Source organism: Tiliqua scincoides, chromosome 5 (genome assembly GCF_035046505.1).
Source record: "Tiliqua scincoides isolate rTilSci1 chromosome 5, rTilSci1.hap2, whole genome shotgun sequence".
In the NCBI taxonomy this organism is placed as follows: domain Eukaryota; kingdom Metazoa; phylum Chordata; class Lepidosauria; order Squamata; family Scincidae; genus Tiliqua; species Tiliqua scincoides.
The window spans coordinates 124,593,312-124,606,067 of NC_089825.1; the positions used below are offsets into that span (position 1 = coordinate 124,593,312).

The 12,756-nt window shown below is 45.5% G+C and overlaps 1 protein-coding gene across 1 annotated transcript; it reads right to left on the minus strand.

Annotated features, from left to right (window-relative positions):
• Positions 1-508: 508 nt before the first annotated feature.
• On the minus strand, positions 509-12,502 carry LOC136653492 (interferon-induced very large GTPase 1-like). Its single transcript, XM_066630389.1, has 4 exons — positions 12,212-12,502; positions 9,994-10,065; positions 8,928-9,008; positions 509-5,211 (listed from the first exon to the last, which is right to left on the minus strand). The coding sequence occupies exons 1-4, from the start codon at positions 12,489-12,491 to the stop codon at positions 509-511; spliced, it is 5,136 nt and encodes a 1,711-aa protein (XP_066486486.1). The 5' UTR covers positions 12,492-12,502.
• Between the last annotated feature and the right edge of the window lie 254 nt (positions 12,503-12,756).

Here is a 12,756-nt window from a genome sequence, read left to right on the forward strand (position 1 = left end):
GTTTCCACCCGCACCCCGCCATGGAAATAAGTTCCTCCTTTGGAAGAACTCCATGCTTTGAACTAAAGAAACCTCAGGCTACAATTCCTATTAGATGGCCACTTCACTGTGTGTGGAAGAATACTGAAGGAATTGTATGTGAGCAATTTATGAAAAGAGTGTAGCTTATAGGAATTAGAAAAGTATTTATTGAATAGGAATAAGTATTCTTAAAAATACTATTGTAAGTATTGTGACATTAATATGTCCTACCCCGGAAGACATGTTTGTATTTAATATGTATATTCTAAATGTATTTAAGGTTTACATGCAGATTCTAACAAAGCAGAATGCAAAGGCTCTAGCTGTTTTCCCTTATACTTTCTATGTAGTCTACCATATATAAGGTCAATAAGGCGGCAGCGTACCAGGCCATAAACAAATAAGACTGATGTTTACTAAAGACAGACAGTATTTCTATAACCTGATCAGGCACTTGGGTGTCAAGCTGGAAATAGCACATCCACCATTATTGCATATTAAAGGCTTCCTGGATGCTCTTCAGTGCTTGCTCCTTGGTTATTCTCTTCCAGTCATCAGGGAGGTCAGCACATTTGGCAGCATACTCGACAGCAAACTGTTGGTTGAACTCTTTGAACACAAACTTCCAGTAATCCGAGGCTGTGATGCTGGGATCAGGCTGGATGCGCCAGTCAGGGTAGTAAGTGCGATACTCTTTATAGGGATGGAGTTCCCAACTAGTGTCCATATTCTTAAAGCTGGTATTTGAGCAGACATCAGAGGTGCATAAGGAATACATAAGCTTCTTTGATGAAATATATCGATACTGCCCCAACCCTTGAGGTCTATGGACTGATGCAAAGTGTTCCTGGTGATTGCCCCCTCCAGCTTCGCAGGGGACCTTGCAGAAGGGGCACTGCTTCCCACAGCCAAATACACGCTTGAAGATCTCCTCCTGGGGCTTAAATGGGATGCTTGAAAGAACCTTCTCCACACTCATCTGAGACTTTTCTGAAAGAATGTCCTCCTTCACCTCAGAGATCCAGGCCTGGACATCCACGGAGAAAGGTTCAGCTTTGGCATTGTTGTTGAACAGAACAACATTTAGAGACTCTTTGGAAATGACAAGCTCTTCACGCATCTCATGCCTGAAACGCTCCAGGAATTCAGGTAAAGTCTGGTCTGCATTGTTCTCCAAAGCCTCTTTTGTCTTCTTTATCACAACAGACAGGATTCTTTTCTCCAAAACAGCCAAGTCTTCTCTCCGCCTGTAATGCTCAAGCAGGTGTGACTGGATCCAAGTAGTCACAAAATCAGTATAGTTATTTATATACTTTACATAATCATCAAACTTTTTCTTCTCTAGCAATGAGTTCTGCACAGTGAACTGAAAGAAGCTCCGACTCCCATACAGAATGGACTGTCCACCGCTGAGAAAATCATCTACTATTTCTATCCCAAGCCTCTTGTCGAGGTGGTCCACCAGAGCCGGTCTCAGACAACGATCACAAAACTCTTTAGCTCTCTTCTGACAAGCATCCTTCTTGTAATAAAGGTCTTTGAAGATGGAGTAATACCGAGGCTTGAGGTTTTCCAGATGCTGATGGGGGTCATTTGCCTTCAAGAAGTCATCATGCATCTTCTGAAACCTCTCAGCTGCTTCTCCCATAATGCAGCATTTCAGTTCCACTTCAAAGTACTTGGTGAAATTAAATTGCTGAAAATCCCTTCCTTGAAGCCTATCATTGATTATCCTCAGCAATTCCAGGCAATATGTTTCATCGTAGTCCCTTTTTGTACTAACTTTTTCTGTAACGTATCTCCTACAAACTTCAGTCAGGGAATTGGCAAGTTCTTCTACTTCATTTTGATAATTTGGGAAAAAATTTTTAATCCGGTTAAATAAATTACCTACTTTGTTAAAAAAATTATTTTTGATTCTGAAAGGGGACCTGTGATTGACAAAAATGTGGGATGAATTCCGATATATCTGAATGACCAAACTGCCCTGACACTCCAAATCTCTTCTAAGCTGATAATCAACACCTTTACAAATGTCACGACGAGTTAAACTGTTGGGTGGTAATTCCAACAAGGATTCTTTCCACATGTTCTCAAACTCCTGTTTGAGTTCTTCAGAATTCAGTTGGCTTTCTTGCTCTTTACACTCTTTCAAGAGCTTGTTCACTTTTCCTTCCATGGTTTTCGAATACCTGGCTTGTAGATTATCTACCTTACTTTCCCCCTTCCTTATAAAGGCAATTTCATGACACTTGTTAATTGAGTAGTTGTACAACTGGTCCCGGAGAAACTTTGTGCTTCTGATAAAGTCTTCTCTGTACTTTTCTATAAGGTGTAAGCTCTCTCCACCACTCTTAAAGTAGCTATGTATGCTCTTCAACATCTTTTGCTCTCCATCATACAATTTTTGTTCTGCTTCATGACTTAATTTATCTAATACACCAGCTTCTATATCTTCTAGGGAATGATTCTGAATGGTGGCATCAGCCTTGCACACCCAGAGATGCATCTCCTTCTGAAATTCCCACTCCCATTCTGAATATTTCACAGAAAATTGGTTGTAAGCATCCACAACAAGGCTATTCCGGAAGCTGAAGATGAAGTTTTCATGTTTCACGGCATTCCACAGGCTCTTGAGCCATTCAATAAACCGAGGGATGTCATTATAAGGTCTGTTTTGAGAGCAGTTTCTCATGATTTCAAATAGGTACCTCTTAAACTCTGATAGAGAATCACTGTATCCCATATTCACTGGTGCCATAGGTGGGACTCCATGCCACAAGCCAGGGATGTACCAGTTGTGTTTCTCTGGATCATAGTCCATAATGTCCGAAAAGGCCACTTCCCGGCCTTGTTTCTCCATCCTTGCTGCAGCTTTGGTCATTTCATTGAGCTGCTCCAGGAGGCGTTTCCTGTCTCTCATATTCTGATCATGGGCAGACACATCACTGACATTCTGGTGGACAAACTGGCAGTTGGGTTTGTGTCCCGTGTCCTCCATCCTCAGAAATGCATGGACTACAATCTGCAGGATGTCCTTCATCTCTGTGGCATTCTCCATAGCCAGGTTCACGATAGTTATGTCACTCAGCCCAATCACCAGGGTGGCCAGTTCATTGTCGTGTTCATAGCTGTCCTCCAGTCTGGCCAGCTCTGGGGCCTTCAAGCCTTCTGTGTCTATCACCAGGATGAAATCACAGCCAGTTTCTGCCTGCAAGTTCCCTGTGACTCTAAGGAGGGTCATGAATGCCCCTCGTGTGCATCGGCCGCTGCTCACAGCAAACTGCAGCCCAAACATGGTATTGAGAAGGGTGGATTTCCCAGTGCTCTGCACCCCCAGCACAGTGATCACCATCATTATGGACTGGCCTCTTAGTTTCTTATGGAGCTCAGTCATAACATCGTTTATCCAGCTCAGAGGGATGTTGGATGCGTCTCCATCAATGAGCTCCATTGGGAAGCCTTCCAGCATCAGGTCAGCAGCTATCCCTGGCAGGTGGACAAATTGCCTTTGCTCCTCTGATATATTGCCTTCCTTTACCATTGCACATTCTGCCTCATAGAACTGCCCCAACTCCCGCATGAAGTGTTCCACCCCCAGGGAACTAGTGGAGATTAATTTATCTAACTCTGCTAATTGTTGTGGATCGGTTCCAGCAATGCGGTTTTTCTCTTTATATTCCTCCTGTAATCTTGACAAATTTTTCCTAGCAATACAATCCAAGTGGAACTTCATCCATTTCAGGAAATAATGCTTCTCCTCTTGATGAAGATTCTGTAGTCCATTAATAAATTTTGTGATCCCATTAGTAAGATCACATTGATTCTGCTGTACTCGTAAATCCATCCTTTTCTTAATAAGCTGTGACCTGTAATCTTCTGTTGGAGTATCGGCTTGGTCTTTCATCCTGCACAGCTCTTTCTCCACTTTGGCCACACTTCTCCACAAATCCCCTTGGAGTCTCAGCATTTCCTTTTTGTACCTCGGAACATCCTCTATTTCTTCAACAATTTGTCTAGCATGAAAAATCCCATTGCAACAGCCAGGTGTATCCTCATCTACCTGCATCCCCAGTTCTTTGCCTACCTTGGCCATTTCCTCCATACTGACCATCTTTTGATGAGAGTTCAATATGTTTTTCAAGGTTGACTGAAGCTTCTTCACAAATTCTGTGGTATTCAGGCTTCTTTCTTTCACCAGCAGCTGTGACTTGTTCATCTGCAACAGTGGACCTAGCTTGTTAAGGAAGCCCAGTGTTTCTTTTGATTTTCCACCTTCAACATTCAAGATAAAATAGCATTTACATGCTGATTCCTGGAGAGTCAACAGCATTTCATATTCTTTGTCAGAAATGTTCTCAGTTACTATAAATACAGCTGAGGATACTTCTGTTAAAAAGATAAACTGTGTCCAATGTGACTCAACATCTCCACGGAGGTTTAGGATTGCAACTGGCTCTTGAAAAAGATCTGAATTTTCCCTCCCACCAGGAAAGTACCAGGAGATTTCTACCAAGCCATCACTGATCTCTCGAGGGACATTCCCACACTCCATATCACGGTGTACAAAGAAATCATGGTGGTGTTGAGGGGGACTAAGGACCTCATTGAGCAGTTTAGATTTGGAGAGACTGCAGCTTCCCATTCGCACAAAGGAAATGGTTGGCGTGGAGGTCAGCACCAGGCTCTCCTCTCGGAAGCCTCTGCTCTCTGCAAGGGAGTGGGGCCTCCATTTTTTCACTATGTCCCTCATGCCCCAGAGGATGAACGTTGATTTGGGCACATCAAGTAGAGGGAGGATCAGAGGGAGCGCAAACTGGCACATGGACATTTTGAGCAAGATCTGCTGCTGAAGGAAGCTGTCTGAGCAAAGCACAATGGCACAGAGGACATCAAGGGGGTTCACAGAAGTTGCAGAGTGTTCTTCCCTCAGACAAAACATCTCAGTTTCCACTTCAGCTTCCTCATCCCCACATGAATCTTCTTCAGCCTTGAGCATAAGACCAGTATTCCTGGCTGTGCCATTGAGGGCCATCAATTTTCTCAAGAAGTGCCAAGGTAGCTCTTGTATCATCTGAGGCGCTTCAGTCTTCAGTGTTTCTGTGCTGATTTCCAGGACTTCTCCCATGGTTAACTTCTTTCTGTTTCTTTTGTTAAGACCCAGCTTCATTAGGAAGCTTGTAACTCTATCTGTGGAAAAGAAAGGAAACAGTCACTCCCATGAAGTGTGCCACATGTTGGAAGAAGTAGGGATGTTTACCTAGGAGGAGGGAGAGTTTCCACAACCATGGTCTTTCACCAGATCAAGGCAGAGCTTTGTGGGATTTGGGGAGGTGGATCAAGGAGTCGTTCTAGATGGGGTTGAGGAATCCATCAGACCTCCAAACAAATCAAATAAGACTTCCAGCACTGGCACCCAAGTCTGACCTCCGAAGCAGCAGGGTTCAATGCGGGAATTCCTTTGGGCACCCTCTTCCCGCAGCCCCTCCCCACTCATCAGGCAGTTGAGGTGAGAGAAGCACTTGTAGTACTATGCATGAAGCATGGCATCTGGAAATACTTGGTGGTGATATAATGACATCACCACCAACTGGTTCCCTGGAGGTCCATTTCAGGTTGATCAGATACATGGGCAGGCGTGAGGGCCCAACACACAGACGTTCTGCCTGCCGTGTGTAACGGTCATGTGGCACCTCAGAAAATCATGTACAACATGTGGATAGGCACTGTGAGTTCTCTCATCAAGGCTGTGCACATGTCACACTTAAAAACTGCAAGTCTTCCTTAATGTACTGCAGAATTTGTACAGAAAAGCTGAACACTGAAGTCAGTCTGAATGATGCAAATTTTCAGGAGTTTTCCTTTGTTTTGCATCATTATCATCTGCTTCTGCTAGTAACAAAGAAGGGCAAATCCCATCGTGTACCATCCCATCATTGCTACATGAATGGTACCCAGCTATACCTCAAAACTCCAACCAAATGTGCATCTTCAACTACCTATCAGCCATTTCAGCTTGAACTCTTCAATGCAGTGTCAGGTTGAATATCTATATTGACAGAGCAATCCTATGCATGTTTACTTGCAAATAAGTCACTCTGTGCTGAATGAGGTCTATTCTCATAAGAGTGTTTAGGATTGCAGCCTTCATAATGCAATACATGTGACATGACATAACCAGGTCATTATCTATCTGTTAAAAAGTTAAGAAATATTATACAGATAGAGCAATCCTACACATGATTATTTGGAAATAAGTCACTCTGTGCTGAAGGGGGTCTGTTCTCATAAGTGTGTTTAGGATCGCAGTCCTCATAATGCAATACATCTGACATGATATATTCAGATCTGTAATCTCTGTACCTTTAATCAGGTACATAATCATATAATCTGTCTGCTATCTAAACCTAGCACATGAACAGGATCCGATGTTTTATACATGAAAATCGGGAGACAACTGGATGGGGCTGAGGGATCTATTGACCCAGAAAATGGAGTCTGGCAGATCAATAAGCAGAGAAAACATAAGCCACACAGGTCTCCTGTGTTTTTGTCCTTCAAAATAAGTCAAAACCTGGGTTACACTACACAGGAACTTCTCACTGGGAAAGGGGGCAGATGGAAGAATAATGTTTTGTCCTTGTTTGGCTCTTCCACAAACCATTTATTTGCCAGTGGGGGAAAACAGAAACACCCAACATGGCTTGCCTTCGTTCACACAAAAGCAACTACCTTCACAGAAGCCCTGCTTCCATACCATAATTTTATTCAGAAAAAAATTCCCACAGGGATGTGGAGCTGGAAAATCTTTACCATCAGATGTATCAGTCTCCATCACTTCCTGTGCTGTGCTGTGCTCACTCACGGCTCAATCCTACCCTGCGCTGGAACAGGCACGCCAAGATGCTTGCGCTGTATCCAGCACAGGATAGGGGCCCAAGGCATCTCAGCCAGAGGCAAAGGAAAACTTTTCCCCTTACTCCTGGGTAAGGCGCCCTTGCCCCAAGGGATCACCTCCTCCTGAGGTTGCACAAGTTCAAGGAGAGTGGAGCTGCTTCAAGCCGCTCCGATCTCTCCTGGAACAGGGGTTGGGATCCGGCATAACTGCCGTATCCCAGCCCCTCCTCCCGCTCCCCACCTGCCCGCCCCGAGGGCCACTCACTGCCTGCCCTCCCCCCGCCCCCCCAGGAACACCTTCCTCCCACCCACCCCAGAGCCTTCTTTTGGCCCAGCAGGACCAACTTTGTCCTCAGGACCTACATTGAGTCAGACTTGGCTCCACCTGAGCCCTCTGAAAGGCTCTGCATCCACCTGCAGGCTTCAGAATAGCCCGAAGAGGCAAAAAAATGCCACATCTGGTTTACTGAGGAAAATTGGAAGTGACTTTTTTCACCTTTCAAGGCATTCTGAGGCCCAGAAAAAACCCTGAGGGAAGCTTCCCCAGACCTCAGAATGCCTTAAAAAGCAAAGAAAGTAACTTCTGTTTTCCCTTGGGAAACTGGAAGTAGCTTTTTTCACATCTCTGGGCTGTTCTGAAGCCTGCAGAGGCAGCGGGCAGATGCGTGTTGCCTCTCCAGGCTTCAGAAAGCCATCCAGAGGGGACCAGAGTGCAGCTCCGGTCCCCTTTGGAGGGGTTATAGGGTGAAGATTGTGGATTTGATTATCCAAGAAATTCAGTGTCAGCAGGGGATTCAAGAATGGATCACCCGTGGCTGTCGAGGCCCCACCTGTAATACCATTATGTTATATATCATAGGAAAGGTAATTTCATGCAGAATGTAATAAAGCAAACCATGTTGAATTTTCTGTATTCCATCACATGTGATGGCCAATTAACCAGTAAACAAAAACATAACTGCCTTATGTAACAAGAAGTGGGTTTCATAAACTCTAAAATGACCAATAAGACTGATTGAAGCCAATGAGGTGTTATTCTGACACAGCAGAAAACCAATAAGGTGTTAGTATGAATCGGCTCTCAATTTTCAGAGCTAAAAGTGGCACTTTTATTCAGTTGTGTGAGTGTCATCAAGTTGACCACTGCTTTTTTTGTTGGTTGCTGATTTTATTTATTTATTTATTCACATTTTTATACTGCCCTTCCTCCAAAGAGCTCAGAGCGGTTTACACAGCTGCTCCTCCCCTCCTTCTTGTCCTCACAACAACCCTGTGAGGTAGGTGAGGCTGAGAGAAAGTGACTGGCCCTAGGTTACCCAGGAAGCTTTGTGGCTGAGGGGAGATTTGAACCTGGAACATCCAGGTCTAAGTCCACCTCCCAAACCACTACACCATCCTGGCTCTCAGGATTTTATGGGTAACCTGTACTGTTATATATTTAAACAAATAAACAAGCAAATAAAGTTAATGGGGGTTACACCAACCCTAGTAACACTATATTTAGTGTGGTCTGGGAAAAGTTTTACCACCGGAGTCTACTTACTGCTGTAACTGGCCCTCAGACTACACTGCCTGCGGGATTAACTGCACAATCCAGACTCAGCACTGGGCGGTGCAAATCCCCAGTTCCAACCCAGGAGTGTTGCAAACACACCTTGAAGCACATATGCTCCTCCTTATGAGCAGATTCCCAGCACCAGCCTTCTTGAACCACTTCTGGACCCAGAAATGGTATGCTTAGGCTGCAGGCTGGAACAGGAGGTGGAAGAGTGTAGTGGGAAGGTGAAATGGAGGTGGGGAAGGGGTGTTTTGGGGCGAGGTTGGTGGACTGGGAGGTAGATGGGGCCTGCTAGGAGGTGGGATCGACTGTGGCAGCACAGGCCAAATTCCTAGTAGCCACTGATAGACGTACTCCCCATGACAAACTGATTAGTCAAACCTTTGGCAATGCGTGAGACGATTCACAAGATTCAGTTTATGAAAACAACTGCAAATAAATTTTCAAATACCTCTGTGCCTCTGTGCAGGATGTTTCTCGTCTTGCTCCAGTTGATGCTGAATTTCGCCTTCTTGTGCTTGACTTGAATAATCTTGAAAGAGACACATTTAATTGTTAAGTTGGAACAGCAGAATGGTTTAGATGCTGCCACCGAATCTAGAGGTAGCATATGGCTGTCCTGATGTAGACATTGGTAAAGGTATTCCCCATTACAGTCAAACCAGTCAATCCCCCATGATTAGTCAAACCTTTGGAAATCTGTGTAACAATTTACAAGCGTATGTTTATGAAAAAAGGCGCAAAGAAATCTTCAAAGACCTCTGTGCCTTTAACCCTGTGCTGATGGCCAAAGTATGTGTTACATCAGAAATGTGTGAGTGTATCTCGGTCTGTTTAAGCTTTTGTGCAAATAGCCACCACAAGGATTGCTGAATTGGGGCATGGGGTTGAAGATGGGGGCTTAATGCTCTCCATCAATTCCAATTTTCCATTGAAAATTGATCATCCCGAAGCTTATATTAGAGGAGCCTCAAAATAAACACTTTGCAATCAAGGTCTCCAGCCCCAAACAAACCGGACTCTTGCTTGGACAACACTGTCTCAAATTCAATATATCCAAAACTGTCTCAAGTCATCACCCCCTTGCATGTCCTACTGATCAATTGACAATGTCATTATCTATCATGTTGAACAGGCTCAAAACCTTGGCTTTCCCCTTGACTCCCTCCTCTCTCTTCCCTTCATTCCCCATAGTCAGTCTGTTGCTACAGCATGTCCTCTCCCCCTGAATGATATTGCAGGAGCATGGCCCTTCCGCTCTGTATGAGGGATTAAGGATGTAATACAAATTGTGGCTGCAAGCCTCTCCGCTCTCCTCGTACTTATGTCTCCTCTGGAGGTGGCGCAGGTCTGAGGAGACCGATTGGGGCTCTGGTGGCTTACCCAGGGGTAAGGGGAAGAGTTTCCTCTTGTCTCTGGATGAGCCACTTTGGGCTTCTGTCTTGCCCAGGATACAGTGCAGGCCTCCTGGCCTGCCTGTTCCAGTGCAAGATAGAATTGCGCTGTAAGAGTATTACCACTGGCAGGATGTTTCTCATCTTGCTCTGGTTGATGTTGAATTTCATCTTCATGTGTTTGACTTGAATAATCTAGAAAGAGACACACACATTTAATTGTCAAGTTGAAACCACACAATGGTTTAGATGCTGCCACTGAACACAGAGGCAGCACATGACTGTCCTGACAAGTAACCATTTGTAGATGTATCCCCATTAGTAGCTGTGTAGTCAAACCTTGTGTGACAATTCACAAGCCTCTGTTTATGAAAAAAAGGTGCAAAGAAATTTTCAAATTCATCTGAGCCTTTATCCCTGTGCTGATGGCCAAAGTATGTTTTACATCAGATCTGTGTGAATGCATCTCGGTCTGTTTAAGCTTTTGTGCAAATAGCTACCACAAGGATTGCTGGATTGGGACATGGGGTTGAAGATGGGGGCTTAATGCTTTCCTTCAATGTTAGTTTTACATTGAAAGTTGACCACCCCCCAGGTTATATTAGAGCAGCCTCAAAAGAAAGACTTTGCAATCAAGGTTCTCTAGCCCCAAACAAACTGGACTTTTGTTTGGACAATGTTGTCTCAAACTCAGTATATCCAAGACTGTCTCAAGCTATCATCCCCTTGCACAGGCTGCCCGGGAACAGGGGTTAGGATCCGGAATAAATACTGGATCCTGGCCTCTCTCCTGCTCCCCGCCTGCTCACCCACCCCCAGGAACTCCCACCCACTCGCCTGCCACCGGGAATGCCCACCCTCTGCCTTCCCCATCCCAAAACGCCTCCCTCTCACCTACTCCCTGTCCTCCTCATGCCCCCCCAACCCCTGCGCCTGCCAAGCTTGGCCTGTGCAGCTCACCCTCTCCCCTGGGTCCCGCATCAGTGTGGGGAGGCTGGAGCGCATCTGTGCACTGGCCTATCACCCACTTTAGTTACACAAAAGTGCTTTATGGCTTTATGTGCTTTATGGAAAAGTGCTTTATGGAAGTTACTCCCAGGCCAGTGCAAGAAACTTATGCCAGTCCATCTGCGGGTCAGGAGTGCGCTCTTAGTTTTACATCAGATATGTGTGAACACGTCTCAGTCTGTTTAAGCTTTTGTGCAAGCAGCAACCATGGGGGTTGCTGGATTGAGACGTGGGGCTGAAGATGGGGGCTTAATGCTTTCCCCTCATGCCATGTTCCCATTGAAAGTTGCTCCCCACCAGCTGATATTAGAGCAGCCTCAAAGGAAAGACTCCAGCCCCAAACAAACTGGACTGGCTGCAATCCCAAGAAGATAAAAATCTGAACTCGCTTGTGATTGTGACCTCTGAAATGAGGATAATTGTTTTTTGGAGTTGGAAGTGGGCTGGAAAGAGATGCCTCGTCCTACTCCACTTATACTAAGGGCACAATCCAAAGGTGGCCTTGGGCTGATGCATGTCCCTTGTGCCAGCCTGGGAGTGTCACAAAAGTGCCGTCAAGCACTTTTGTGCCACTCCTAGGGAAGATAGACCAGTCCATGGGTGCACATTGGCCTCCCCATGCCGACGCAAGCTCCGGGCCCAGTAGGTATGTGTCTGCCAATGGCTGGTATAGGAGTTGGGGGGAGCATGGGGAGGGTGGGGAGGCGGTGAGAGGGAGGCATTTCAGGACTTGGGGAGGGCGGGTGACAGGTGTTCTGGGGGTGGGCAGGGAGTCGTATGCGTGTCCAGGATCCGGCAGTTATTCCGGATCCTAACTCGATTCCCAGGCAGCCCAGGGTAGTCCCGAGCTGCTTGGATTTAAGATTTGAGTAGCCCCATTGGGGCTGCTATGGCTCTCCCTGGGATAAGGGGAAAAGTTTCCCCTTACCTTGGGCTGATCCACGAGCAGCCTGAAATTTGTGCTGGATACAGCACAGGCACACCAGCCTGCTTCTTCCAGCGCAAGTTAGTGTTGGGCTGTAAGTTGTTTGAAGTGTAAGGTCCTGTTATATTTAATGTATGCTTGGACAAATAGTTTGCATTGTTTTTGTGAGAAGGAATAAAAAACTTAGGGCTCAATCCTATCTAACATCCCAGCACTGGTGAGGACGCCATGCAGCCCTGAGTAAGGGAACATTTGTTCCCTTACCTCGAGGAGGCCTCTGTGAACACCCCGCACAACCACAGGATGCAGCGCATGCCCCATTGACACGTCTGCATTAGTTCTGGGAAGTGGGTTAGGATTGGGCCCTTAGATGGATTGTCCTGGGGAAGAATGCCAAGGAAGACTTACCATGTACTGAACTCCGCAGAAACAGATTCAAGCCTGGATGTGTAATTTCTAACTGTTGCAAGAACTGGCAGCAGCCGTTTTCTCCTCTCTCCTGTACCAGGATCAGCAAGTTTTCAATTTTTTTCTCTGAAGTTCCTTCCATTTTAGTCAAGGCCTCACATTCTTCCTTTGTGATGACAGACTGGGAGAGTAAGTCATCTAAATTGAATTTTGAGTCCTTCCCAAGGATTTCAATTAATTGTTTTCTCGCCTTGCATATAATTGCACCGCCAGACATCATCACTGAATCATTTGACCTGTGGGATAAAAATATTCCTTTATTTATAACATCAGAGAGAGAAAAACATGAGAGCCTCTTGAGTTAACAAGGACCTCCCTCATTCTAAATCAGACTGTGGATTCCCTGGGTTAGGACTGTCCACTGTTGACTGGTAGTAATTCTCAGAGGCCCCAGCCAAAAGGTCTCTCTCACCCTCCTCCCAGTTTGATTCCAGTCTTTGGCCTTCCCCAGGGCCAGCTTAAGGTACTCGCAGACACTTAGCAAA